At 40.1% G+C, this 26,736-nt stretch overlaps 1 protein-coding gene across 1 annotated transcript in view; it reads right to left on the bottom strand.

The window, feature by feature from the left end:
- The window catches only part of LOC126470487 (guanine nucleotide exchange factor DBS-like), a 234,674-nt gene that overhangs the window by 32,758 nt on the left and 175,180 nt on the right, over positions 1–26,736 (bottom strand). The window contains exons 16-18 of the mRNA XM_050098360.1: positions 25,476–25,667; positions 5,417–5,542; positions 2,926–3,129 (exon numbers count right to left, since the gene is read on the bottom strand). Of these exons, the coding sequence (XP_049954317.1) occupies positions 2,926–3,129; positions 5,417–5,542; positions 25,476–25,667 (522 nt within the window). The remainder of the gene's footprint in view (positions 1–2,925; positions 3,130–5,416; positions 5,543–25,475; positions 25,668–26,736) is intronic.

Raw genomic sequence — 26,736 nt, 5'->3', positions numbered from 1 at the left:
CAGGACGCCCCATTGTGGCTAGTTACTGTGGCCCCACTGAGAGAATCTCTGCTCTCTTAGACCAACACCTTCAACCTATTACCTGGAACATACCCTCCTATATAAAAGATACCAACCATTTCCTCCACTGACTCTCCACAGTTCCTGCACCTTTACCACACGCTGCCCTGCTCTTCACTATTGGATGCCACCTCCCTGTATACTAACATTCCTAATGCCCATGGCCTTACTGCTATTGAACACTACCTTTCCCAACACCCAATGGATTCCAAACCAACAACCTCCTTCCTAACTATATCCTCACCCACAATGACTTCTCCTTTGAAGGCATTACCTACAAACAAATCTGAGGTACGTCTATGGGCACCCACATGGCACCATCCTATGCCAACCTTTTCATGGGCCATCTAGAGGAATGCTTCCTAACACCCAGAATCCTAAACCCCTCACCTGGTTCAGATTCATTGATGACATCTTTGCTATCAGGATCAAAGGTGAGGACACCCTATCCACATTCCTCCAGAACCTCAACAACTTCTCTCCCATTTGCTTCACCTTATCCTACTCAACACAACAAGCTACCTTCCTAGATGCTGACCTCCATGTCAAAGATGACTACATCAGAACCTCTGTTCATATCAAACCTAATAACCACCAGCAATACCTCCGATTTGACAGCTGCCATACCAAGAAGTCCCTTCCGTACAGCTTAGCCACCCATGGTCACCACATCTGCAATGACGAGCAGTCCCTCTCAAAATATACCGAGGGTCTCACTGAAGCCTTCACTGACCGTAATTATCCTTCCAACCTTGTACAAAAACAAATCTCCCGTGTATTTTCTTTCCAGCCTCCCACCACTTCCGAAAGCCCCATTGTCCGGCCACAGAGGAGCATTCTCCTTGTAACTCAGTACCACCCAGAACTGGAGCAACTGAATTACATTCTCTGCCAGGGTTTCGATTACCTCTCGTCATGCCTTGAAAATGGAAAATTGCCTGCCCACTATCCTTCCATCCTTCCCACAGTGGTACTCCGCTGGCCACCAAACCCACAAAATATACTCGTCCATCCTTATACAACCCCGGCTCCCAATCCCTTACCTCATGGCTCATACCCCTGTAATAGACCTAGATGCAAGACCTGTCCCATACATCCTCCCACCACCACCTACTCCAGTACGGTCACTAACATCACCTATCCCATTAAAGGCAGAGCTACCTGTGAAACCAGTGATGTGGTCTACAAGCTAAGCAGCAACCACTGTGCTGCATTCTACGTAGGCATGACAACCAACAAGCTGTCTGTCCACATGAATGGCCACCGACAAACTAAGGTCAAGAAACAAGTGGACCACCCTGTTGCTGAACAGGCTACCAAACATTATATCCTTCATTTCAATGACTGCTTCACAGCCTGTGCCATATGGTTCCTTCCCACCAACACCAGCTTTTCTGAATTGCGCAGGTGGGAACTTTCCCTGCAATACGTCCTATGTTCCCATAACCATCCTGGCCTCAACCTTCATTAATCGCTGTCCTCACCCATCCAGCCCCTTCCCTGCTTCCATTCCAGCACTACACAGCCGTCATTCCACCACCACACCCAGCCTTTATTTATTTATTTTTTATTTATTTTATTACTTTATTTTTCCTCTATGTTTCTTTTTATTTATTCCTTTCTATGTCTCTCCTTTTCCACTACTCCCCCTCCCCTTCCCACCTCTTCCCCGCCCAACCTGCAGCACTTCACCATACTATCCCTCCCCCTCCCTGCCCCAGTCTCCTCCTTTCCCTCACCCAGTCGCCACTCCCATTATGCACTGCTGATGTTGCTCACAGTGTGGCTTCAGCTGCCAGATGCTGCAGGTGTGTGTGTGTGTGTGTGTGTGTGTGGGGGGGGGGGGGGAGGGGGCGGCGCGCGCACCAGCGTGCGCAAGAGGATCCACGCGCACATGCGGGGGGTGTTTGCTTGCAGTGTGGTTTCAGTTTCCTGAGACGGCAGTCGTGTGTGCGAGTTGCATTTGTGTGTGTGTGCGTATGCATATGAGTCTATTGTTGACAAAGGCCATATCTGCGACTCAGCATCTCCACTATATTGTGAGTAGCAGCTTTCCTTCTCATAATATTGAAAAATGTTTAATTAGCAAGCATGTAATCAGTCACCTTCATGGGACTATAGTAGGGAAACACTATCCTGATACTGAGGATGTTTGTGCTGAATTAAAAGTAGTAGCATTCAGTTACTACGGTCACAACAATGACCTTGAATCCCTAATAGAAATGTTACTGTGTTAAATAAGCCAAAGCTAAACAGCAACAATTATTGATGTCCTCAAGCAGCACTACAGAATATTGATATTTCCTAATGTCATTTACTGTCCACACTACTAGGTTTTGTAATTCTAGATCCAATGTCATTACAAGGTAATGAAAAACCTTTCCCGCATAATATTAACTAATGTGTAAGGACAGGGACTAAACAAGGGTTTTCCCATATGGAGCCACTCCTCCTCATCTTTTGTTGTTCTACAACAATATGATATTGGCTCATACGCATCTATTGTATGCACAGTATGACTTAGCGCTTTGGACAGGGGTGTTGCAAGTGATTCCTGCCTTTCACAGGGCAGTCAGCATATAAAACAAACGTGCATCAGAGTTTCAATAAAAACACAGACAACACACTGATGTAATAATCACTTAAATACTTTTATATAACAAAACCATGAATCTTGTTGCTCCAAATTACAAAATACTAGTCTACAACGAACTGTGAACAGTACTGTTTTCTAACTAAAGTTGACACCAAGCAGAAGTCAATCTTGGCTGACTTCTGTTGACACTGCCACACAAGACTTCCTCAGGGAAAAGGCACCTAATTATATTTTCCACATGGTAGAAGTATTGTACAAACATTCATTACCTTCAAATATCGTTTGAAATGATATTCAGCTTTATTCTGGCCTTCTTTGGTAATTTTTTTACAGAAAAGCATAGCCTTCTGATATAAGAAGATGTGTCTCTGCATAGGTTTGAGGCGTAGTTCTCGTAGCCTGTCTTTCTTGCTTTCTGTCCATACAGAGAATGAGCCCTGCATTAGTAACTCTCCTTGGTCACTCAAATCCCCCTGCAACAAAAAATAACGACATACAACAGAATCCACAAAACATAACATGTTATATTATTGATACACAGTTTGAACGATACCAGTCTACTGGGGAAGCAGTACCTTTGGATATAAATACTATTTGCATAATAACCAAGGCCAACTACATTCTTACATGCAACTACTACTCTGTTGAAAGTATGAACAAAAAATTAATGCACAGCATTGTCACGGGCACAAAACATGAAACCATATTACACCAGTTTTTATTAAATTGTCTCGAGGAATTCTTACAAGCCACTCATAAACCTAAATAACTCACCATGTTCAGTTTCACTTATGACATCTTTACGGTCATGATCCATGTTAAGGGCATCCTGTCATTATACCAACAGAACCTCAACACCTCTTGCTTCATTTATTTTATTTGGTCCCCCTTTACTCAGTGAGCAACCTTAGTCGATGTTAATCATCTCGCTAGTGGCTACATAAGAGCCTTCATTTACATTCAAGCTACCAATTACCTGAAATACCTTTTATTGTGACAACTAGCACCCATTTCAAATTAGCAAGTACTTCCCATTCAATACAGTCTGGACACTCACAAGTATCACATCTGGGGTGACAAGCAGCCCCTCTCCCAGTATGCTTAAGGTCTACACATCTAGAACAGCACGGGCTATGTGGAAGTTTGTTAGCTTGAAAGCAGGGCTTTGCCCAGAAGGAAAGAAATGTTTCATCCTTACTACATGCCTATCCACCAGTCCACTATTCAGTACCTTCTCTATTTAGTGACTAGTGATCTATCATATATAATCAAAAGTATGGTATACAGCCCCAAGTAATGAAAAATTGACCACTAGACGTCAAAAGTGATGGATCTACCACTATAATAAGAAGGTGGGGAGTACTGTGTTGTCAGTAGAGAAGCAATAATAGCAGAATGGATAGGTCAGGAGAGTTTAGTGGCTTTGAACTTGGACAGCTCATGGAATATCACCTGCATAACACATCCATCAGCGACATTTCTACCCTTCTAAAGCTGCCCACGTCAACTGTTAGTGATGGAACTGTGAAGTGGAAGCATGACAAAACAATCACAGTTAAATCAAGAACAGGCAGAACTCACGCACTGATGAACAGGCACTGTGGAGCATCGTTGTAAAAAACCATATGACATCACCTATCAAATAGTGTCACAAGACAAGGTTTTGATTCCTTGTGGTGCAACCATTCTCCCTATGCGAGAATAGTGTAATGTTGCAAGCTTAAAAGGAGGACTTACAGAAGACTAAAATCTAAGGATGTGGACCATGACGTAAAGGTTTGGAAAAGGCTGGGAAGCGTGCACGGACAGCAGAAGTGGTTAAAGCGACTGCTCACAATAAGCAGGAAACCCAGGTTTGAGTTCTTGTCTGGCACAAATTTTCGTTTGTCACAACTGAACAATATATCTATACCCATTGCAGATGGTGACGTGAAATTCATATTCAGTGAATAATTTGGAACAATATTTCATACAGCTGTTGATCGTTAAATCATATGTCAGAACCTCTGGAATCAGTTACAATGCTGGCTGGCTCCAGATCTCAGCATACATCATCACTACCATCTCTGGTTGTAGCTCTTGAGGAAGAATGAGCTGCCATTCCTCCACAGACATTCTGACACTCCACTGAAAGTGCCAGCTGTATTCAAGCCATTATATTGAATACATTCTCACTTAACATAAAGAATTCCACTACTAGAATGAAAACTTGCTTGGCACATTACTTTTAAGTATCCTCATCAATCCAAATTGTCACTCTCAATCAACTGATAATAAGAATGTCGCTTCACAACTGCTGTTTCACACAATCAAGCTTTTGAGAGTTACAGCACTGACAAGTCGTCATCAGTAATATATCTGTTTTCTGAATTCACTCTACATTCCTAAATGCACTTTATAACTGAAGTATTAGATCTTCCAGGCAACAACTTGACACAACCATAATCCTAAGCTGTACACTAACAAAACCTTTTGTCTTAGTATAGAGCAGAATTGCTTTCTCAAGTAGATAATGCGTCCTCATTTCTCATTTTATAATTGCTGCATTACTGACAATACTGTTCCTTATATACACAGATAATATGTTGTGCTTAGCAGTAAAGATTGTTTACTGCTCCTCACACACTTTTTCCTTGTCACAGTTGTACTTCAGTTTAGGAAAACTGACACTGTAATAACAAATGTCATTTGCATTCCATCTACTACATCAATAAAAAAGTAACACATTAAGTTATATTAAAGTTCAGCAGAAATACTTACCCAAAATCCAGTTATTGCAATTTGGTGCATACTGTCATTCACACACTTGAGCACAATCAGCATACCATCAAGTGCTTCCTGAAGTTCTCTACCACATTTGCCATCTTCACTGTAGTGTATTAGGTCCTGTGAAAAAGAGATCAATGGAAAATTACAAGGTGATGAACTTGGTCGTATTGTATAACAACGATGAGAAACAGATATCCAACATGTTTTCATTTTTTTTACCTATCTTTTCAACAAATAAATCTATCAAAGTTTATGGAGCACTCTTTTTAGGCCCTGTCTAGTCACTTTAAAAGTATCTTTACACAATCGACTTTCTTATCTGAATTGATTACTCGAGACAAGTGCACCTACTTTAGCACCCCTGGCATTCTATTCCCTAACTGAGTCTTGTCTGCTATGAGTGGTTGTTTTCATTTACAGATGAATGCCAAAATTGCCAGTGCTGTGTGAGCTGTCTGCTGTGGAGTTTAACATCTGATTGGTGAAAATGAGGTTATGAGGGATTATCCTTTAAATAGAAAAATCCAATTACAGTAATAAAATTAAGGGACAAGCAATGGCAATAGAGTTTGTTAATGACCAAAGCCAAATTCATAGTGGAAGTTCTTGTTAACGGTCACATGGTAAATTCTCTACACTCCTGAGAACTGAAAGAATAAGAAAAGTGTCATCCAAACATTTCAGAACATATGCATGTATTTGCTCAAGAAAATATGTAGTTGCAAATAGGTCAGACAATAGGTAGAACAGAATAAATAGTGCCTTTTTGCTTTATCCTTTGTGTATTGTTTTCTTGCTAAGTGCTAAATAACAACAAAAAATGTTTTTCTCATCCAAGAAATCTGAAAGTTTCACTGTTGAAATAATTTTCATTAAAACATATTTATCTGTTTACATTCTTATTTTTGCATAGTATAGGTTTTTTTTCTTTGTGAAATATAAATACTTTTTGCTTTCAGATATTTCGTCTCTCTTGTAGGAGAATATTAGTAGAAAAAAATACCAGGACCTTGTGTAGCTTCTCAATGTGTCACAAAGATTAATAAACCATGGAAGCACAAAGTCAGTTTCTGCAATAGAAGTGAACTCATCCAGAATAGGTTATAACTTCTGATGTTAGCAGATGCCACCAGAGTCCTTGTCTCTGTGCATGTGCAGTGTGCAGCGTACTCAGAAATTTAGAACTCCACACTCACCAGAATCTATAGATCATTCACACCATAGGCACTCACGTTGTGGTTGGTTGCCAATCGACATTCAGGCACGAAAGGTGCACACACTTCAAGTAGTTGATTTTGATCAGGAAGTAGCATGTGTAAAATGGGCTCCCCACCTATTTGAAGTATGTCAATACTAATATTCGAGGAGACCACAAAATTCTAAGTGATAATCAAGAGTAAAGAAGATTTTTCTTGTATATAACTTCTGTTATAGATGGGATGCACAATTCCAAGAACTTTACACACTGTTAAATGCAGATATTTCATTTAATACACAATAGCATATATGTAAGAACCACAAATACACTGACTTCAAGTGCAGCTGCTAATATCCATTAAAACCACACAGGATTTACTAGTAGAAGTTTTCATCTTTCATCCCTCAGCATAGACAGTTGCATCAGACACTATCGGCAGACTGAAATACTGCTGTATGTTCCAAAACTGTATAACTATAAAAACAGTGGCGAGTTAGTACGAAAGTCAGTAGTTAGATTTATTGTGAGGGCTGTAATAGATAGTTTCATTGGGATGAATGTAGTGGGGAGCACACCAAGGAAGTCACAGAGGCCCTCTCTTGGAACTTCAAGATATGCTGTAGCTAAATCATGATAGAGGATCGAGGAAAGTATGTCTGGGCCCTTGAACTGCAATCGAAGGCAGAAAGCAAAGAGCTACTGAGGATGAAGGCACACTGTGAGGAGAGTGGCAGTTGGGAAATGACAGCTGATAGGAAGGCTGGGAGGAGGAAAGAATGGTCTGACACTTTTGATGGAAATGCCAGAGACAAGTGGAGAGGAGATTCAGGCAGGAGGAGAGGTAGGAAATGGGCAGCAGTCTCTGCCCATGACTAGGAAACATCGAAGCACTGACAATGTTAGGAAGAAAGAGGATTTAAGGCTTTTATATATGGATTTACCTAAAGATAATCAGGTAGTAACTGTGGGTGGAGCAGCTGGTGATGTGAACAAGATAACATCCTTAATTGGCAGGACAAATGTGTCCATGGTCAAGTCGTTCCAGTTTCATAATCTTCATTTGGACAGTACTATACAGTGTCTTAATGTGGGGCTGGATAGGTACCGATGACTACTGATCAGGCACACATTGCACTGGTGCCACCTGTGACTACTGGAAGAAAAGAGTTTCACTATGCATTGCCTCTACTGCAAGAGGGCTGGGAAGGTAAGGTAAGGTAAGGTAAGATTGTTGGAGCTACTCAGTAACAAAAGAGGGTGTGGAAATGGGGCCACACAAGGTCAACTCCTGTTTTCACATGCAGCACTTCAGCAGCACCAGCTAAGAAAAGTAAATAGGTAACAGCAACTATTATAAAGTCCTCTGAAACTCTTAGATACCCCAATTCTTTACAAATATAATTCACTAATTCAGAGTGCTTAAATCAGTAAAAAAATTACAAAAAAATATATACAGGAGGGTACTGTTTGCTAGGAAAAACCATTTAATGAAAGAATTATATATAATGCAAAAATAAGAGGTATGTAGCAAGGAACATCCTAAAACAAGGAACCAAAAAAGGCAGGTTAGTACAACAACATACAAATGAAAGATGGGAGTAGATAAATAGAAAATCCATAAGAACTAGGACATTTTGTAAATGACTATTTTTCAGGTATTACAGAGAAGCTGCAACAAAGTTTCTCTATGAAAGTGTAGCACCAAGAATGAATTATATATCCAGCACAATTATGTTTTATTACACAACAGAGCAAGAAGTAAAAGACACAATACAAAAACTAAAAAATAAGAAAAAGCAGCCCTAGATGAGGTATGCAACTCTGTTCTGAAGGCACGCATAGACACCATACAAACTCAATTAACACACATAATAAAAAAATGTATTAGTTCAGGAAATTTTTCAGAGTATTTAAAGTATGTACAAGTTGTGCCCCTACTAAAGATATATGATGTCGAAAGCACTGAAAACTGCAGGCCAATTTCCCTACTCTCACCATTCTCAAAGACTGACTAACGAGTTGTCTGAATTAACAGTACTGTCTTAATACAGTAAAAGTTTGTCTTCTAATGTAGAAGAAGAATGATGTATTCAAAAAGTAAACTGGATTTTGTAACTTTGCATGTTGTATTAGGCCAATTTGTGCAGTTTTGGCATTGTTATTTTGATAAAAACGTCTGCACAGAATTAGCTAGATGTTGACCTTCACCTCACAGATGGCTACATCAGTACCTCCGTCCATATCAAACCTACTAACCACCAGCAATACCTCCACTTTGACAGTTGCCACCCATTCCATACCAAGAAGACCCTTCCGTACAACCTAGCCACCCGTGGTCATCACATCTGCAGTGACGAGCAGTCCCTCTCAAAACATACTGAGGGTCTCACTGAAGCCTTCACTGACCGTAATTATCCTCCCACCCTGGTACAAAAACAAATCTCCCATGCCTTGTCTTTCCAGTCTCCCACCACCTCCCAAAGCCCCGCAGTCCAGCAACAGAGGAGCATTCCCCTCATAACTCAGTACCATCTGGGACTGGAGCAACTGAATTACATTCTCCGCCAGGGTTTCGATTACCTCTCGTTGTGCCCTGAAATGAAAAATGTCCTGCCCACTATCCTTCCCACCCCTCCTACCGTGGTATTCCACCATCCAGCGAACCTACACAATACACTTGTCTATCCTTACACAACCCCTGCTCCCAGTCCCCCACCTCATGACTCACACCCCCGCAATAGACCCAGATGCAAGAGCCGTCCATACATCCTCCCACCACCACCCACTCCAGTCCAGTCACCAACATCACCCATCCCATCAAATGCAGGGCCACCCGTGAAACCAGTCACGTGATTTACAAGCCAAGCTGCACCCACTGTGCTGCATTCTATGTAGGCACGACAACAAACAAACCGTCTGTCCGCATGAACGGCCCCAGATGGACCATGGCCAAAAAACAAATGGACCACCCTGCTTCTGAAGACGCCGCCCAACATGACATCCCCCATCTCAATGACCGCTTCACAGCCCGTGCCATACGGATCCTCCCCACCAACACCAGCCCCTCTGAATTGCGCAGATGAGACACATCCCTGCAATACATCCCACATTCCCGCAACCCTCCTCGCCCCAACCCTCGCTAGTCACTGCCCCCACCCATCCAGCCCCCTCCCCGTTTCCATTCCAGCACTACACAGCCATCATTTCACCACCACACCCAGTCTTTTAATTTCTTTTTATTTCTCTCCCCTCCGACACCCCCCTCCCCCCCTCCTCTCCCACCCTCCGTCCAAACTGCAACACTTCGCTGTTCGCCACTCCCACCACACTATACCTCCCCATCCCCGCCCCAGCCTCCTCCCCACCCCCACCCACCCTCCACTCCCATCATGCACTGGTGCTGCCGCTCGCAGTGCAGCTTCAGCTCTCCGAGACCGCAGACAGGTGTGCAAGTTGCATTTGCATGACCGTGTGTGTGTGTGTGTGTGTGTGTGTGTGTGTGTGTGTGTGTGTGTGTGTGTGTGTGTGTGTGTGTGTGCCCGCGCACGCACGCATGCTTGTCTACTGCTGACAAAGGCCTTAATGGCCGAAAGCCACAACTGTGCGAGTCTTTTTGTTGTGCCTATCGTGACTCAGCGTCTCCGCTATATGGTGAGTAGCAACTTTCTGGTATTGTTACATTCCATCCTTGATTTTCCATTGTTCGATTTAAGAGAGATACAGATTTATGGTATTCTTATTCCCCAGTAGAAAAAAAAAGGAAAGTAGATCTCCAACTGCACCCAAAAATAAAAGGCTGTACTGCTTTCCTGAAGAGCTCACAGGAACCAGAGAAACAACAAGCTCATACTGTACCAGATACAGAAGCATGCCTGGACCCACAGGACAGAACAAAGAGAGACATTTATAAGTCCTATCTTATGTGCAAAAAATTCTACAATACTAAGCTCCTCTTGGCAAAAACACTGGCAGTGCCCCCAATAAATGTATGGCAGAATGGCAAACAATAAGGACACACCAAAATGCACACAAACATGTCTGACAGATGAGGAATTAAATCACTACTTTCTATACCCAGTTAAAGAAATAGGAAACAATCTTAAAGCAACAAGTTCATCAGCAATGGACCTGACTGGAGCCCCACTGCCTAGTGACCAAATATTTCAATGGAGTAATATCACATCTGCTGATATTATAAAAGCGGTTTCCAAATTTTCAAATTCTCAAAGTATGGACTGCTACTGGTTTTCGAACTACACCATTAAAATAAGACAATACACACAGTCTCTACACCATTAGCTTTTATTTTTAATAAATGTGTAGAATTTGGAGTATATCTAGACACACTCAAGGTGGTAAAAGTTATCTCAGTTTTTTAAAAAGGGAACAAGCTTCCCCAAAGCTACAGAGCAGTCTCAGATGTGCCAATATTTTAAAAGATATTTGAGGCACTGCTATGCACTCACAAATAAGCAGCTACTTTGAAAAACACTACCACCTATGTACCAATTAGTTTGGTTTTTGCAAGTTCCAGGAATTTTGGATCACACTTTAACAGCTATTGACTAGAAAACTTGGTACAATAGCTATTATGCAACCTAAGCAAAGCATTCCATTGCATTCCTGTTGACATACTAATACGGAAGCTGGAGTTTTACAGGTTGCATGGGAGCAAATTAGTGGTGATGCATTCTTATTTAAGCAACAGAAAACAATTTGTCTCAGTCACAAATGTAAATTTCTCCTTAATGGAAATCAGCACAGGTGTTCCACAAGGATCTATTTCGAAACCTTCCCCTTCATTGCAGCAGTCAACGATTGGCTAAGAACACAGCTCATTCTGACATATGTTATGCTGATGATACAACGCTACTTACCACACATCAAAGAATCTCAGATCTGAATCGGATAGCAACAGAAATTCTTGATACATTCTTGAAATGGTTTGCAGCTAATAACTCCTGTGTAATCCCAATAAAACCCAACAACTCCTATGGGAATGTCTAATGAAATAGAAAATAAGCCATTAAAACTTTTACACATATTTATACTGATGCCACACTCCGCTGGGAGGAACATGTTGTTGTTGTTGTTGTTGTTGCTGTTGTTGGCTTCAGTCCTGAGACTGGTTTGATGCAGCTCTCCACGCTACTCTATCCTGTGCAAGCTTCTTCATCTCCCAGTAACTACTGCAACCTACATCCTTCTGAATCTACTTAGTGTATTCATCTCTTGGTCTCCATCTACGATTTTTACCCTACACGCTGCCCTCCAATACTAAATTGGTGATCCCTTGATGTCTCAGAACATGTCCTACCAACCGATCCCTTCTTCTAGTCAAGTTGTGCCACAAATTTCTCTTCTCCCCAATCCTATTCAATACCTCCTCATTAGTTATGTGATCTACCCATCTAATCTCCAGCATTCTTCTGTAGCACCACATTTCAAAAGCTTCTATTCTCTTCTTATTTTTCGTACATGTTTCACTTCCATACATGGCTACACTCCATACAAATACTTTCAGAAACGACTTCCTGACACTTAAATCTATACTCGATGTTAACAAATTTCTCTTCTTCAGAAACGCTTTCCTTGCCATTGCCAGTCTACATTTTATATCCTCTCTACTTCGACCATCATCAGTTATTTTGCTCCCCAAATAGCAACACTCCTTTACTACTTTAAGTGTCTCATTTCCTAATCTAATTCCCTCAGCATCACCCGACTTAATTCGACTACATTCCATTATCCTCGTTTTGCTTTTGTTGATGTTCATCTTATATTCTCTTTTCAAGACACTGTCCATTCCGTTCAACTGCTCTTCCAAGTCCTTTGCTGTCTCTGACAGAATTACAATGTCATCGGCAAACCTCAAAGTTTTTATTTCTTCTCCATGGGCTTGAATACCCACTCCGAATTTTTCTTTTGTTTCCTTCACTGCTTGCTCAATATACAGATTGAATAACATCGGGGACAGGCTACAACCCTGTCTCACTCCCTTCCCAACCACTGCTTCCCTTTTGCGTCCCTCGACTCTTATAACTGCCATCTCGTTTCTGTACAAACTGTAAATAGCCATTCGCTCCCTGTATTTTACCCCTGCCACCTTCAGAATTTGAAAGAGAGTATTCCAGTCAACATTGTCAAAAGCTTTCTCTAAGTGTACAAATGCTAGAAATGTAGGTTTGCCTTTCCTTAATCTAGCTTCTAAGGTAAGTCGTAGGGTCTGTATTGCCTCACATGTTCCAATATTTCTACGGAATCCAAACTGATCTTCCCCGAGGCCGGTTTCTACTAGTTTTTCCATTTGTCTGTAAGGAATTCGCGTTAGTATTTTGCAGCCGTGACTTATTAATCTGATAGTTCGGTAATTTTCACATCTGTCAACACCTGCTTTCTTTGGGATTGGAATTATTATATTCTTCTTGAAGTCCGAGGGTATTTCGCCTGTATCATATATCTTGCTCACCAGATGGTAGAGTTTTGTCAGGACTGGCTCTCCCAAGGCTGTCAGTAGTTCTAATGGAATGTTGTCTACATATCAATCGCTTATGTGAAAAAAATCTCTCAGGTGTCAAACCTCATTTTGAAGTTAGGGGATTTAGTGAGCTTGGATTACCTTAGGGTGACATACTTTGCACTCTGCCAGTCACTTATGTCGCTTGGTCGGATTGTATAGGGACATTTCCCTCACATCATGAATATTTTAAAAATACAAAAATATGTTCTATTTATAATGTGTAAAACAGGATCCATAGAGCACTGTCGTCATCCTTTTCCCAGGCTCAGAATACTTACAATTATAAATTTATACTTACATATGTGTCTGCTCTACGTTAAAAATAATACTTCAGAATTTGCTGCTAGGGAAGAAGCCCATGAACACAACACCAGAACTAAGGCATAGCTTAACAAGAACTGGAAATTCTCACAAAATGAACCTACTCAAAATTTTCAACAAATTACCAATCTATGTTTGATCTATGGATCTAAATATTTTTAAAATTAAATGGCAAAGCTGGCAATCACAACACCCATTTTACCACATTATAGAATTCTTTGAGATGCCTTAGGAGGATAATAGTGTGTAACAAATTTTCCCATAGTCTGCTGTATCAGTATGTGGCATGTTTATGCTTTGTATAATTACGCTTCTATGTTTTATATAATTGTGTCCTGTATACTCTATCCAATTATTATTGCACAGTGTTTGCACCATACGAAATCATAGTATAACTTATAGACACTAGGTCTTAGACATCTTCCTGTGGCGTATATCATTATTGTGGCGCTTATTATCTATACTACTGTTAATTGACATTAGTGAACTTTATTACTATATAGTATATACTATATATCTTGCTCACCAGATGGTAGAGTTTTGTCAGGACTGGCTCTCCCAAGGCTGTCAGTAGTTCTAATGGAATTTTGTCTACATATCAATCGTATATGTGAAAAAAATCTCTCAGGTGTCAAACATGCTGTATTATACAATGATGACGAAGCCCATTTCATTATGAAGTGATCAATGGTGAATAAAACTTGTTGATTCTATTTATTTTGTATAAAGAGGGCTCAGAGATTTAAAAGTAACAAAAATACGGGCTTCAGTTACCTTTGCACACAACAAACAACTTCATAATATTTCGTGATACCATCACTAATTATTTTAACTGTTGTTGTCAGAGACATGAAATTATATACATAATGTTACGAATATGTGGACGAGTTATTCGTCAATCTAGGCCTGGTATTGAGAAGAGATGAATTTCCCGAGAATGGAATTTTCACTCTGCAGTGGTGTGTGCGCTGATATGATGCTTCCTGGCAGATTAAAAATGTGTGCCAGACCGAGACTCGAACTCGGGACCTTTGTCTTTTGTGGGCAAGTGCTCTACCATCTGAGCTACCCAAGCACGACTCACGCCCCATCCTCATAGCTCTAATTCCACCAGTACCTCATCTACTACCTTCCAAACTTCACAGAAGTTCTCCTGGTAGGGCACTTGGCCACGAAAGGCGAAGGTCTCGAGTCGAGTCTCGGTCCAGCACACAGTCCTAATCTGCCAGGAAATTTCAGAGATGAATTTGTTGTATGACTGAATGCTAGTGGCCCCAGGGCACAGGGCGCACCACAGCCAGCCTCGCTAGTTGACTGTTTCCAGCCAGCCATGTGCAGAGACAAGCAGTGTCACCGGAAACGGGGAAGTCCTAATGCTGGGGATCTGGATGGATGTCACTCGCATGACCTTTGTGCTCCAGGAAATGGCGGAGTGTCAGACAATATTACAGGTGGCTAAGTTACAGCTCTTTTAACTTTGACAATAAATCACAGTTACATATTAAAGTGAATCTGAATACATCTGCGGTCTCAGAAAAAAAGAGGCTAATTCAATGACACAACATTTCAAATTAAAAAAAAAAGAAGATGAAAAAGAATAATAATAATAATAATAATAAGTTAATATTTCACAGAAAATAAACATTTAACGAATGAACCTCTGAAATCTCGGATGATAGCATGACACTATAGCAATAATCCCTGAAAACTACATGTCTATATCTATTTTATTTCTTGATTAATTATGTCATCGATGCCTTTTTATTATGCCAATATTTGTCAGATTATCATATTGGTTGGTTGGTTGTTTTGGGGAAGGAGACCAGACAGCGAGGTCATCGGTCTCATGGGATTAAGGAAAGATGGGGAAGGAAGTCGGCCGTGCCCTTTCACAGGCACCATCCCGGCATTTGCCTGGAGCGATTTAGGGAAATCACGGAAAACCTAAATCAGGATGGCCGGACGCGGGATTGAACCGTCGTCCTCCCGAATGCGAGTCCAGTGTGCTAGCCACTGCGCCACCTCGCTCGGTACGATTATCATATTCTCCACATTTACACAGCAGATGAAAACAGCATCAATACCTCGTATTTTGTCATGCTTGTGTATTTATTTAATGAACAGTTTACTATTTTGCAATTTTATTTAAATGTTGACTGCAAAGGCTATTAAAAGACTGTGCAGGTTTAAAAGTGGTCAATCACATGAATTAGTGGACACCATAAGCAAAAAAGAAAACTGAAAGATGCTTCTATCAAGAAGTCATAAATCATAAATAATTGTTTAAATAACATTTAAGGATAATTATTTATTTATCAACAAACCTTTCTTTGTAATTATTGTGAATGATGCGAGTGTGACCGAATATTTATAACATTTCTTTATTTAAATGTTGTTGTAATATTTTAGTTTAGTCTGGAAAGTGATCAAGATGAATCAAATTATGTCAGTAGCACGTAAGAAGGATGTATTTTTATTGGGAATGGAAAAGCAAGCAGTAGTGGAACACTAAGGGTGTCAAGTGCAGACTGGGACTTTTCAACAGAAAAGCTCAGAGGAGCGATTATGGGCACTTTTACACGAGTTCTGGAAGAAAGCAGACCTGTCTAGAGTAACATGATTGATTCCATTGTATAGGTGATTGATTCTGGGCAGTGGACAGCTACTACCATACTTTAACTCTGAAGGGACTTAATATTTCGAGAGATCTGAATGTGCTCCATAGTAGGACTTAACTTTTTCCACTTGATTTATGGAACTTAGAACAGACAGAGTATGTGTTTATATTCTTTGAATTATGTGCATTAATTTATGAATCATCATGCTGAACTCTGAACTGTTTTTGTACTGGTGAATATTTCATGTATGATTTAGTGTATGACACAGTTTTCGCATATCTTCAATGTATATTTTGTTACCACTCTTGTAACGCTCTCAATGTAACTTTCCTGCTTTTGATAAGGGTATTTATTGACTGTATTTTAAATGACCATCTTAGGACCACTTCCTGTTTATATGAGATGTCATTTTTCGAATAAACAATATTCAACATAACTCTCTGTCGTCTAAATCAATTACAGACATTAGAATAGGACCTTGTTATTAAATTATTCATTTAATTTTTATTTTGTATTTCTGTCTATTTCATTAACTCGCAATCCTAGTGAATAGAGTATTTGACTGCAGGATCAAAGCTACAGCTCATTATTTGAACCGAATTAACTGTGGGGCATGAAAGCAGACATGTGAGGGTCGACCCTATGACTACATCGAGCTATTCTTTTTAAACAGAGCCCTGCATAGCCCCAGTACTTAAAGTACGAGTAACAGCACATAAAGACGCAGCTGGTTTGCTTGTATGGACTGCTGTTTTGAAGAGCAACTACACTCAGCAGTAACCATTACGTACCGTCGCATATATAAGTCTTATATTCAGGGTGAGGCACCGAGGTTTGTCACATGAAATTACTTTTGACCTATTAAAGACACTTTCACCCTATTTTCACCAAGCCAAACAGGGACTAGGGGCTCATGAAACAAACAATGATCCATTAGTTAAAACTTCCGGGCCGGGAGGCCATCGTCAATCTCTAAAACTACTTCTTTCCAACATTTTGTTGCCAACTGCGAGCAACATCTTCCAAGGTAAGTCAATGACCGGCTGACAGGCCGTGGAGGTCCCATCCATATAGAGTGCATAGAGGGCACCACCATACGTCACCTGGGTCCGACCACAAGTCCATCTCCAACCAACGCCACTATTCTCGACTTAAGGCAATTGACTGTCACATCGCTGGTGCAAAGTCAACCACCATATCTTATCTAAATTTAAGCCTTCTTCTTTCCTATTAATAGGCAGAAGAAAAAATTTGAGAATTTACAGAAGGGCAGGCAGGCAACAACAGTTACAGATGTTCCTGTGTGGTTATTAATTTGTTGGAAAGGGAATTATCTAAGGAAAAAATTTCTGTTGTCTTAAAAGGAGGATATTTTGCTATTGCTCCATCAAATGTTCCCATGGATGATATTATAGCTGATATAGAGGTGGGGATTCATCATTTATCACCACATTCTGCTGATGAAATCAGCATGGAAACAGCCAGGACACTGTGTAAAGCTAAGCCACCTAGCAGTAATTTGTCTCAAGGAGAAGAGAAGGTGTTATGGGAGATTAATGCAGACAGGAGTATTCTTGTACTTACTGCTGATAAGGGTAATGCTACTGTTGTGACGAAGAGTGAGGACAACTACCATATGAAGATCAATGACCTTTTGGATTCTAACACATACAAAAAGCTTCAAAAGGATCCTACAATGAATGTGTTAGGAGCTACCAATTGATTAATAAAAAAGTCTACCATTCTCACAGAGGATAAAAATATCTATGCAAAACAGAAGCTTACCCTCCTAGATTATATGGGCTACTGAAGATACATAAGCCTAATGTCCCATTGAGACCGATAGTGAGAGCTATTGGATCGCCTACTCAGGAGTTGGCTAGACATCTCACCTCCTTGCTACAACTGCATATTGGTAAAACTGATTTTCAGATTAAAAATTCTATGCACTTTATTGAAAAACGGAAGGAGATTACTGTCAGCCCACGTGATATCCTTGTCAGTTTTGATGTGGTATCCCTGTTTACCACGATTCCTGTTGACGAAACTCTTTCATACATAGCTGATATGTTTCCCACTGATATAGTAGCCCTGTTTCATCACTGCCTGTCCACGACTTATTTCCAGTATGATAATGGGTTTTACCAACAAACCAAAGGAGTGGCCATGGGCAGACCTCTGAGTCCAGCTGTTGCTAATCTATTCATGGAATTTTTTGAGCAGCAGGCCCCGCAGTCTGTCAGTAAAAGCCCTTTGATGTGGTATTGGTATCTGGATGATCCTTTTGTGGTATGGAATCACGGTGAAGAGGAAACGTATGGTTTCTTGGTGCACCTAAACAGTATTAATCCAAAGATACAATTTACTATGGAGGAAGAGAGTAATAGACAACTTAATTTTTTGGATGTATCAGTAATTAAACAGGCAGATACACACATCGACTGTTATCTCCGTAAGGATTTGAACAATCATCCCGCGCAGAAGAGAGGTGTCATTAAAACATTGTTGGACATAGCTAGTACAATCTGTGAGCCAGTTTATTTGCAAGATGAACTAAATCACTTGCGAATGGCTTTTAAGAAAAATGGATATGCTGACAATGAGATAGACGAGCACTCCATCCCAGAAGAAAAGTGTCCGACAACATTCAGCAACAACAACTGTCAGCTGGAAAAGTTTTTCTTCCATTTATTAGCAATCGTATTGGGAAAGTTCTGGCCAAGTTTCAAGTTGAAACAATCTTTAGACCCACCAAGAAGATTAATGAGTGTTTAAGATTGGTGAAAGACACTCGACAGCCTTTAGCAACTCCTGGGGTGTATAAAGTTCTGTGTAGCTGGAACAACTAAAAGAAGTGTCAATATCCGCTTAACCAAACAAAAATGAACTGTTGACTGGGACATACCGACAAATCAGCTGTAGTGGAACACGTTTATAAAGATGGTGATCATGAAATAACATTTAGTGAGATGAGTGTGCTAGCCAGGACATTGCATTATTATGCACACATGTATAGAGAAGCTAAAGAAATTCAGAAACATCACAATAATATTAACAGAAAAGATATGGTGGTCGACTTTGCTCAAACGGTGTGACAAACGATTACCTTAAATCGAGAATAATGACATTAGTCAGAGATAGACTTATAGTCAGCCCCATGTGACATATGGTAGTGCCCTCTATGTACTCTATATAAACGGAACCTCCACGACCTGGCAGCCAGTCGATGACTCACCACAGAAGATGTTGCCCACAGTTGGCAACGAAACGTCAAGAAGAATATTTTTACAAATCGACCTCGGCCTATCAGCCCGGAAGTTTTAACTAATGAAGACACTGGACATGAAAGCCTGCCTTTTATCATTAAACAGCAATCTGTTCTCGTAAGTTCATTAATAACCAAGACACAGACATCAGTTTTGTTTTCTCAAATGGAACTATGATATTTGTTGCCACCAAACAGCAGTTCTCTATGAGACAAATTTGGTAAGACCCCTCTTTTGAATATATTATAAGAAATCAATACAATGAATATAGGGATTTTTGTGCTCTTACTGCGACCTTTGAATGACCCGCCACGTGGAAGTATATGCTACTCTGCAAGAAAGCTTCTTGCCATTGTGACAATATGTATGTGATGTTTCTGCTACTCTTGACAAGAACCTACACCATCAAGACAGAGATATGTCATCAGTTGTGTGTTGCATTTTGGAGGAGTTAACTTAAGTGCAGTAGAAGCACTGACTACGTACAAGTCTGTTCAAAAAATTCCAGAACATATGTAATTTAGCGGTTGACATCCCAACACACACCTGTGTTTAATGTGTAACTGCCAAAGCTTCATTGTTGTATGTCTCTTAGTTATTGTTCAGTGCTATACTGAGTGGAATGGTGTGTCGCAAAGTTTGTGAATTACGAGACGGCAGTTTTAGAGAAGCAACAAGCCTGCATTAAATTTTGTATGAAACTCAAGAAAACCTTTAAAAGAGAGACACCATATGATACAGGAAGCCTACGATGATGAGTGCTTAAGCCGTACTTGGTGTTACGAATAGTTCACATGGTTTAAAAACGGCTGGATGGAAACTGAAGATGACCCTCATTCAGGATGCAGTTCAACTTTTACTGACAACACTCATGTCAGGAACATCAACGAAATTGTGCGTGCCAATTGAACACAGACTGTCCGAGAAATTGCACAAGAATGTAACATTTCAGTTGGATCATGTCTCAAAATCATAACACAGCTTCTTAGAATGCATCATGTTGCCGCCAAGTTTGTCCCACAGCTTATGAGTGAAGACCAGAGAGACCTTTGCCTCACAATCTGTGAAGAGCTTTTGGATCGCACAAATGAAAATGAGATGTTCCTTAAGAGAATCGTAACTGGTGATGAGACATGGATCTACGGTTATGATGGCGAGACCAAGGCTCAATCTTAACAACGGGTTGACAAAGGTTCTCCAAGATCAAAAAAGTCAGGTCAGGTCAAATGTCAAAGCCATTATGGTAAGTTCTCTTTTGCTTTGAGGGATTAGTTCACCATGAATTCATGCTATGGGGACAAACTTAATAAGTGGTACTATCGGGACATGCTCTGACACCTGCGAGAAAATGTGAGAAAAAAACAGCCTGAAATGTGGTGAGACAATTCAGGACTCTTGCATCATGATAACGCACCTGCATATTCAACCCTGTTGGTGCCCGACTATTGCACAAAAAACGAAACCACTGTGCTGCCTTGTCCTCCGTACTCTCCACATCTGGCCCCTGGGGACCTTTTTTATTTCCAAAGTTGAAAACCCCATTGACAGGACAGATTTGCAATGATAGATGAGATAAAAGAAAATTTGCAGATGGGGCCTTTCACAATTCAGAAAGAGGCGTACCAGGATGCTTCCAGAAGTGGAAATGGTGTTGGGTGTGGTGTATCAACTGTGGAGGAGAGTATTTTGAAGATGACCATGCACAGTAAGTACAATATAAGTGTAGAAAAATGTTGCGGACAAAGTTCTGGAATTTTTTGAACAGACCTCGTAGATCAGGTTTATTGTAGGAATGCTGTGACATATTTATAGCATGTTGCTTGTAAATCATTCACAATGTTGAATCATTAATAATGCGTAAACCATTTTCAGTAATACAACACCATTTAATAATGAAGAATTGGTCAACATGACCTTAGTTTATGGCAAATGATACTAAACTGAATCAAGAGAAGCAGAACTGTATGCAGAGCGTTTCCCCAGTATTCAGTATCGTACTCATAACACCTTCATTAATACTATCAAAAACTTGGAGAGATTAGAAGTTTTTCCTCAAGGAAACGTGTATGTTATTGTGGAAGTGGAGATTAGGGAACATAAACCTTCCCTAGTGGATGTACACCATCACTAAAATGATCAGTGTGAGCTTACCATAAACTGAAAAAAACACATCCACTAGTGATGATGAACCATCACTGTACTCAGCTAGGGAAAGTGTACAGTAGTATATTATCCACTAGTGAAGGTGTACTATTGCTGTTCCCGAGTTACTAACAGTGTGTCCAACAATGCTACCATGCATCAGCATGAATGTAATTGTCATCAGCTTGTTATTGTTATGTTATACAGCAGTGCAGTTATGGTTGACAGCAGTGCAGTTATGGTTGACAGCAGTGCAGTTATGGTTGACAGCAGTGCAGTTATGGTTGACAGCAGTGCAGTTATGGTTGACAGCAGTGCAGTTATGGTTGACAGCAGTGCAGTTATGGTTTACATCAGTGCAGCTATGGTTGAATCAGTCAAGTTCTATAAACATCTTAGAGTGGAACGGGGAAATCTCAGTTAAAATTCTGTCTTCATGGACAGAGAAAAGTATGAGTCACTTATCAGCAAGGCTAAATCACTAAAATCAGCACGAAAGAGGGATGACAACAACTACAAGTTTTTGAAGAGATATGAAGTGCTGGAGTGAATGGAGTAACCAAATTAATACAACCTATAATTGAAGAAGGTAAGATTAAACACTATGTTTATGAAGAAGAACTGTACGATATTCTGCATGATGCTCATGTAATGACTGGCCACAGTGGATGCGACAGAATGATGACATGCCTGAAGTCAAAGTTCTGTAATATAACATACAGAGATGTCCATATTTTTCCTAGTTTGTATGAGCCTTGTTTAGAAAAGTAGAAAGGTCAGAAAAAAGGAATAGTAGTGAAGCCAATGCTGTTCAAGGAGCTAAATTCCAGATGTCAATTTGATCTCATCGACTTCCCAATCGCAACCAGATGGAGATTACAAATTCATAATGGTTTATCAGGACCACCTCACTAAATTCGTTGTTTCACAAGCTACTGGAGCCCACAAAACATGAAGAGATATGTAATAACATTATTGACATTTTTACATTGTTAGGCGCTCTCTCAGTATTGTGGTCTAACAGTGGCAGAGAGTTCGTTAACAAAATAATGAGCAGCTTAGCTGAATTATGGCACAACTTTAAGATCGTCCACAGTAAACCCAGACACAGTCAAGCAAGGCAGCATAGAGCAAGCAAATCAAGACATAGAAAATATGCTAACTACATGGGTGCAGGAGCACAACATGCATGGTGGAGCCGTGCATTAAGATCGGTGCAGCTAATGAAGAATAGCACGGTACATTTTGGAATTAAAAGATCTCTGTATGAAGCAATGTTTGGCTGCCCTCCTAAACATGGTTTGTCTTCAACAAGTTTACCTCTTGAAGCACCGATGAATGTTCACTCTGAGGATGACCTTGAAAATTTAATTAATAAAGTGAGTGTTAGCAGTGAGACAGGGACTGAAACATTGCAAGATAATGATCACAGTAAATCTCCATTGTAGGAGGATAATGTACCAACAGAAATAGAGGTTGAGGACAGAGAAAAAGTATTCGTGATGATAATGACTACCGCCTGACTGATTTAGATGAGATAACTCGTGCTATTAAGAAACACAGAACTAAAGCGTACAAGTGCTTAGAAGAACAAGCGCAAAGAATGTACCACTGTTCAGATCGCTGCTTTCCAACAGTGGAAATGGGCTGTACTGTGAGTTCCAGTTCCTGACTTTGATAGATGGAGAGGAGATGCTAGGTCGATCTTGAGTGTCATCCTCAAGACAACGGCCGATGGCTTCTACCAAATCGGGAAAAGAGATGGTGTTCTGAGCCAACTATACACACGGTAATAAATTGTTTGTTTTTAAATAATTATGGAAGGGACGATACGATATGCCACTGCAACTGCAACTACAACATTTTGTTTCAGGTCCCAGTTCAGTACTTGCCCTCTCAGGGGAGGAAGTTCCAGTAGAGAAAACTGTTGCCCTACGGACAGTTGTGACATCTCAGTCAACAGGAAGTGGCCAGGGATTCAAGTGCAACTGTCAGACTTTGAGATGCTTTTCAAAAACAAAAATGTGTTGTGCACCTCAATGTGCCATGGTTCAAGTCCTTGCTGCAATAAATGAATTTTACATAATATGACTATGTTTTCAAACTACAGGTGATAAATGTAACTTTTAAAGTACGACTGTTTTGTTATTACAGCCGTGGTTCACATTCCTTACCTCTTGGTAGTGAAGGTAGTGATAGTGCACTATCCCTAGCCAGTGTTTATTGTTTGTCAGAACTGGAATCAGTAATCCACTTACACTTAATGGGCCAGTGAAGGTGCATTATTACCAGTGACGGTATACTTTTGTTGAAACTTCCACTATAACATATACAAAGAAATACTGGTATAAACAAAGCTGCAGAAGTAGCAATTTTTGCACCTACAGCAATAAAGCTGCAAGTAATTTCTTGTCAAATACAAAGAAGAGTTCTGCGTACTCTTCACAGACATAAATATTACCTATCCCAAATTTCTTGACACCAACAGCTACAAGGCAGTGAAGAAACATTTTTAATACTGTCACATAGTTCTCCAGAAAAATGAGTTTTGTGGGAAGTATTCTTCACTGCTAAGACCACATTCACAAATCACAGGAATGTAAATTTGAGAAACATGCAATTCTGGTCAACAGAAAACCCACATTGGCTTCATCTAGTTTTCAATCAATGACAGTTAAGTGTGACTCTGAGGTGTTTCATAACAGAACAGCACAGCACACGATGAGCCCTTAATGGTATATTTATCAAAGTAGTGCACAAATAACTGGTAAATACTTTAACCTTGTAGTTAGAAAAAGTGATTTTATTCCAATGAGATGGATTCCCACCCATAATTCTTCAGTAGCAAGAGATGCTTATTTCCAAACTGGTGAGTGGGAAGAGGTAGTCTTATTCAGAGGTTACCAACAAGACCTGATGCCATTAAGACTTCTTCCTCTGAAGTCATGTTAAACATGTTCTCTGCAAGGAGGCTACAATGACTGAAGGACATGACAGAGTAAATCACTGCTGCATTTAAAGAGATTACTCCAGATATGTTGACAACAGTGAGTTCACCACATATGAAAGTTTCATCAAGCAAATGGTTCTCATGTTGAATATACATTAAAAAAAAAAAGAAAGAACATCACAGGAATGGGGCAGCAAATAATAATGTATTCATTGTCTTTTGTACATTATCTTTGGTTTCATTTACTTCATTATTATTTTAACGAATGATTTTTTCAGCAGTGTGCAAATGACAGAATATATAATAAAAGGAAAGAAAATTTTAGTTTGATAGAAAATATAAAATTATTCTGCAAATACTGGTAATTTTGTCGCTAACAATCCTTTGTAAGCATCAGATGTTCTCATGGATATCTACCATTTCTTGAACGTTGTAGAAGCTAAAATAAGCTGACTGACTCATCTTAATGCTGCCTATATGGCTTTCCAGCAATATATCTTTTCTTTGGTATGAAACATATTTAAACCTTTGTAAAGTCTAATGCACAAGCATGATATTGTATCTTAACCCGATAGCACAAGTTTCCTCGGAGAATGGCATAACTTCCAACAGCTGCAACAAAAGCACAAAAACTCTATATTCAATGTATTTTTATTCCACGATTTCTTGTTAGATCTGCAAAAGAGTTAAATCGCTGAATTTGTCTCACTGAGATCTGCTATTCTGGTGGCAAAAATAGACTAGCTTTTTATGGAAGAAAAGCTGATGCCTGTATTTGTGTTACAAATGAAGTTGTGAGAACATATTGCTGTTTGTTTCATGGGTCAGCAGCCACTAATCATCTAGATGAGAACAGATTACAATTGTCTTTAATGGATTAAATGTAATTTGAGTTGAAAAAGTTAGCTATCTCACACTGTATATTATAAATAATAATAGTAATAACAATAAGTTTGCTGCAAGAAACAACCCATGATAGACTTCAGTAAATAAAGTGATACAGCTGCTCTCTTACCATCTTGGATTTATTCTTACCTTCAACAGCAGTTGATATTTCGTTATCCTCTGAACAGGTTTCAATAAATACGCTGCGAGTGGCAGTTTGTGGCCAAGCTTCAACTGACAAGCCTGGAAAAATATGTTTTTCTCGCCTACCATTTCCCTTAGATGTTCTGATCGTGGTATGTTCTGACAGTAGTAACTGTACAGACGGTAAAAGGCATCACGCTGCAGTAAACAAAGTAATGCAATATCAGAAAGATATCTAACAAACATAAGAAAAAAATTTGAATGCAAAAGTAAATGCTACAAAGAATAGACAAATGATAATGTAATGCTCCCATTTTTCTTTTGGAGTGGTCAGCTGAACCAGTTAAGCTTTTGAGACTGCACACTGTTGATAAAAATAAGCAGCAGTAAGCAGAGCCATTGTCATTTTTATTCCACAGTAATCTTTCTGGCATCTCTGTATCTCAGAAATCATCCTCACTTGCTACTGTAAAATTACAAATGAAATATCCAAAGCAGCCTAACAACATTTTTTCTCCTCCTCCTCCTACTCATTTAAAAAATTATAGTTCATCCCAACTAGCTCATCTCAGTTGCACCATGTAATTCTCAGTCTTTGAATAAGTACAATGGTAATTCCTGGCTAGAATAATACATAAATTACGAAAATGTGACCACTCACTGTAGCTGAGTGGTGTGTTGTGCACAGAAACACACAACAGAAAATAGTGTGTACACTAGCTTTTGAACTCGCACACACACAACCATGCAGAAAGCCAAAATGGTTCAAATGGCTCCGAGTACTACGGGACATGACATCTGAGGTCATCAGTCCCCTAGACTTGAACTACTGAAACCTAACTATCCTAAGAACATCACACCCATCCATGCCCGAGGCAGGAATCGAACCTGTGACCGTAGCACAGCTCTGGACTGAACCGCCTATAACTGCTCCACCACAGCGGCCGAGACAGCCAAACACACACACACCATAGCCGGAGTGATACTGAGTACTGATTGTTGAGAGTAGCTGCCTCGGCAGATGGAAGTAGGGAAGGACACTAAAGGTGATGAGAGGGCAGCAGTACAGTGTGAGGCATGTCCTTCGACAAGTGACTCTGCAGCTGTGCAACAAGATGAAAGGAATTCTGCGGGTAGAGCACATAAGAGACACACAAAGGATTGTGGGGAGAGAAGGGGAGGGAGGAAAAAGAAGAGAAAGGTGGAGGTGAAGAGGGAAACAGGAAAGGAAGAGAGAAAGGGAAAGGGGTGGAAAATGGAGAAGATG

Source organism: Schistocerca serialis, chromosome 1 (assembly GCF_023864345.2).
Source record: "Schistocerca serialis cubense isolate TAMUIC-IGC-003099 chromosome 1, iqSchSeri2.2, whole genome shotgun sequence".
In the NCBI taxonomy this organism is placed as follows: domain Eukaryota; kingdom Metazoa; phylum Arthropoda; class Insecta; order Orthoptera; family Acrididae; genus Schistocerca; species Schistocerca serialis.
This window is presented reverse-complemented; position numbering and strand designations above follow the sequence as displayed.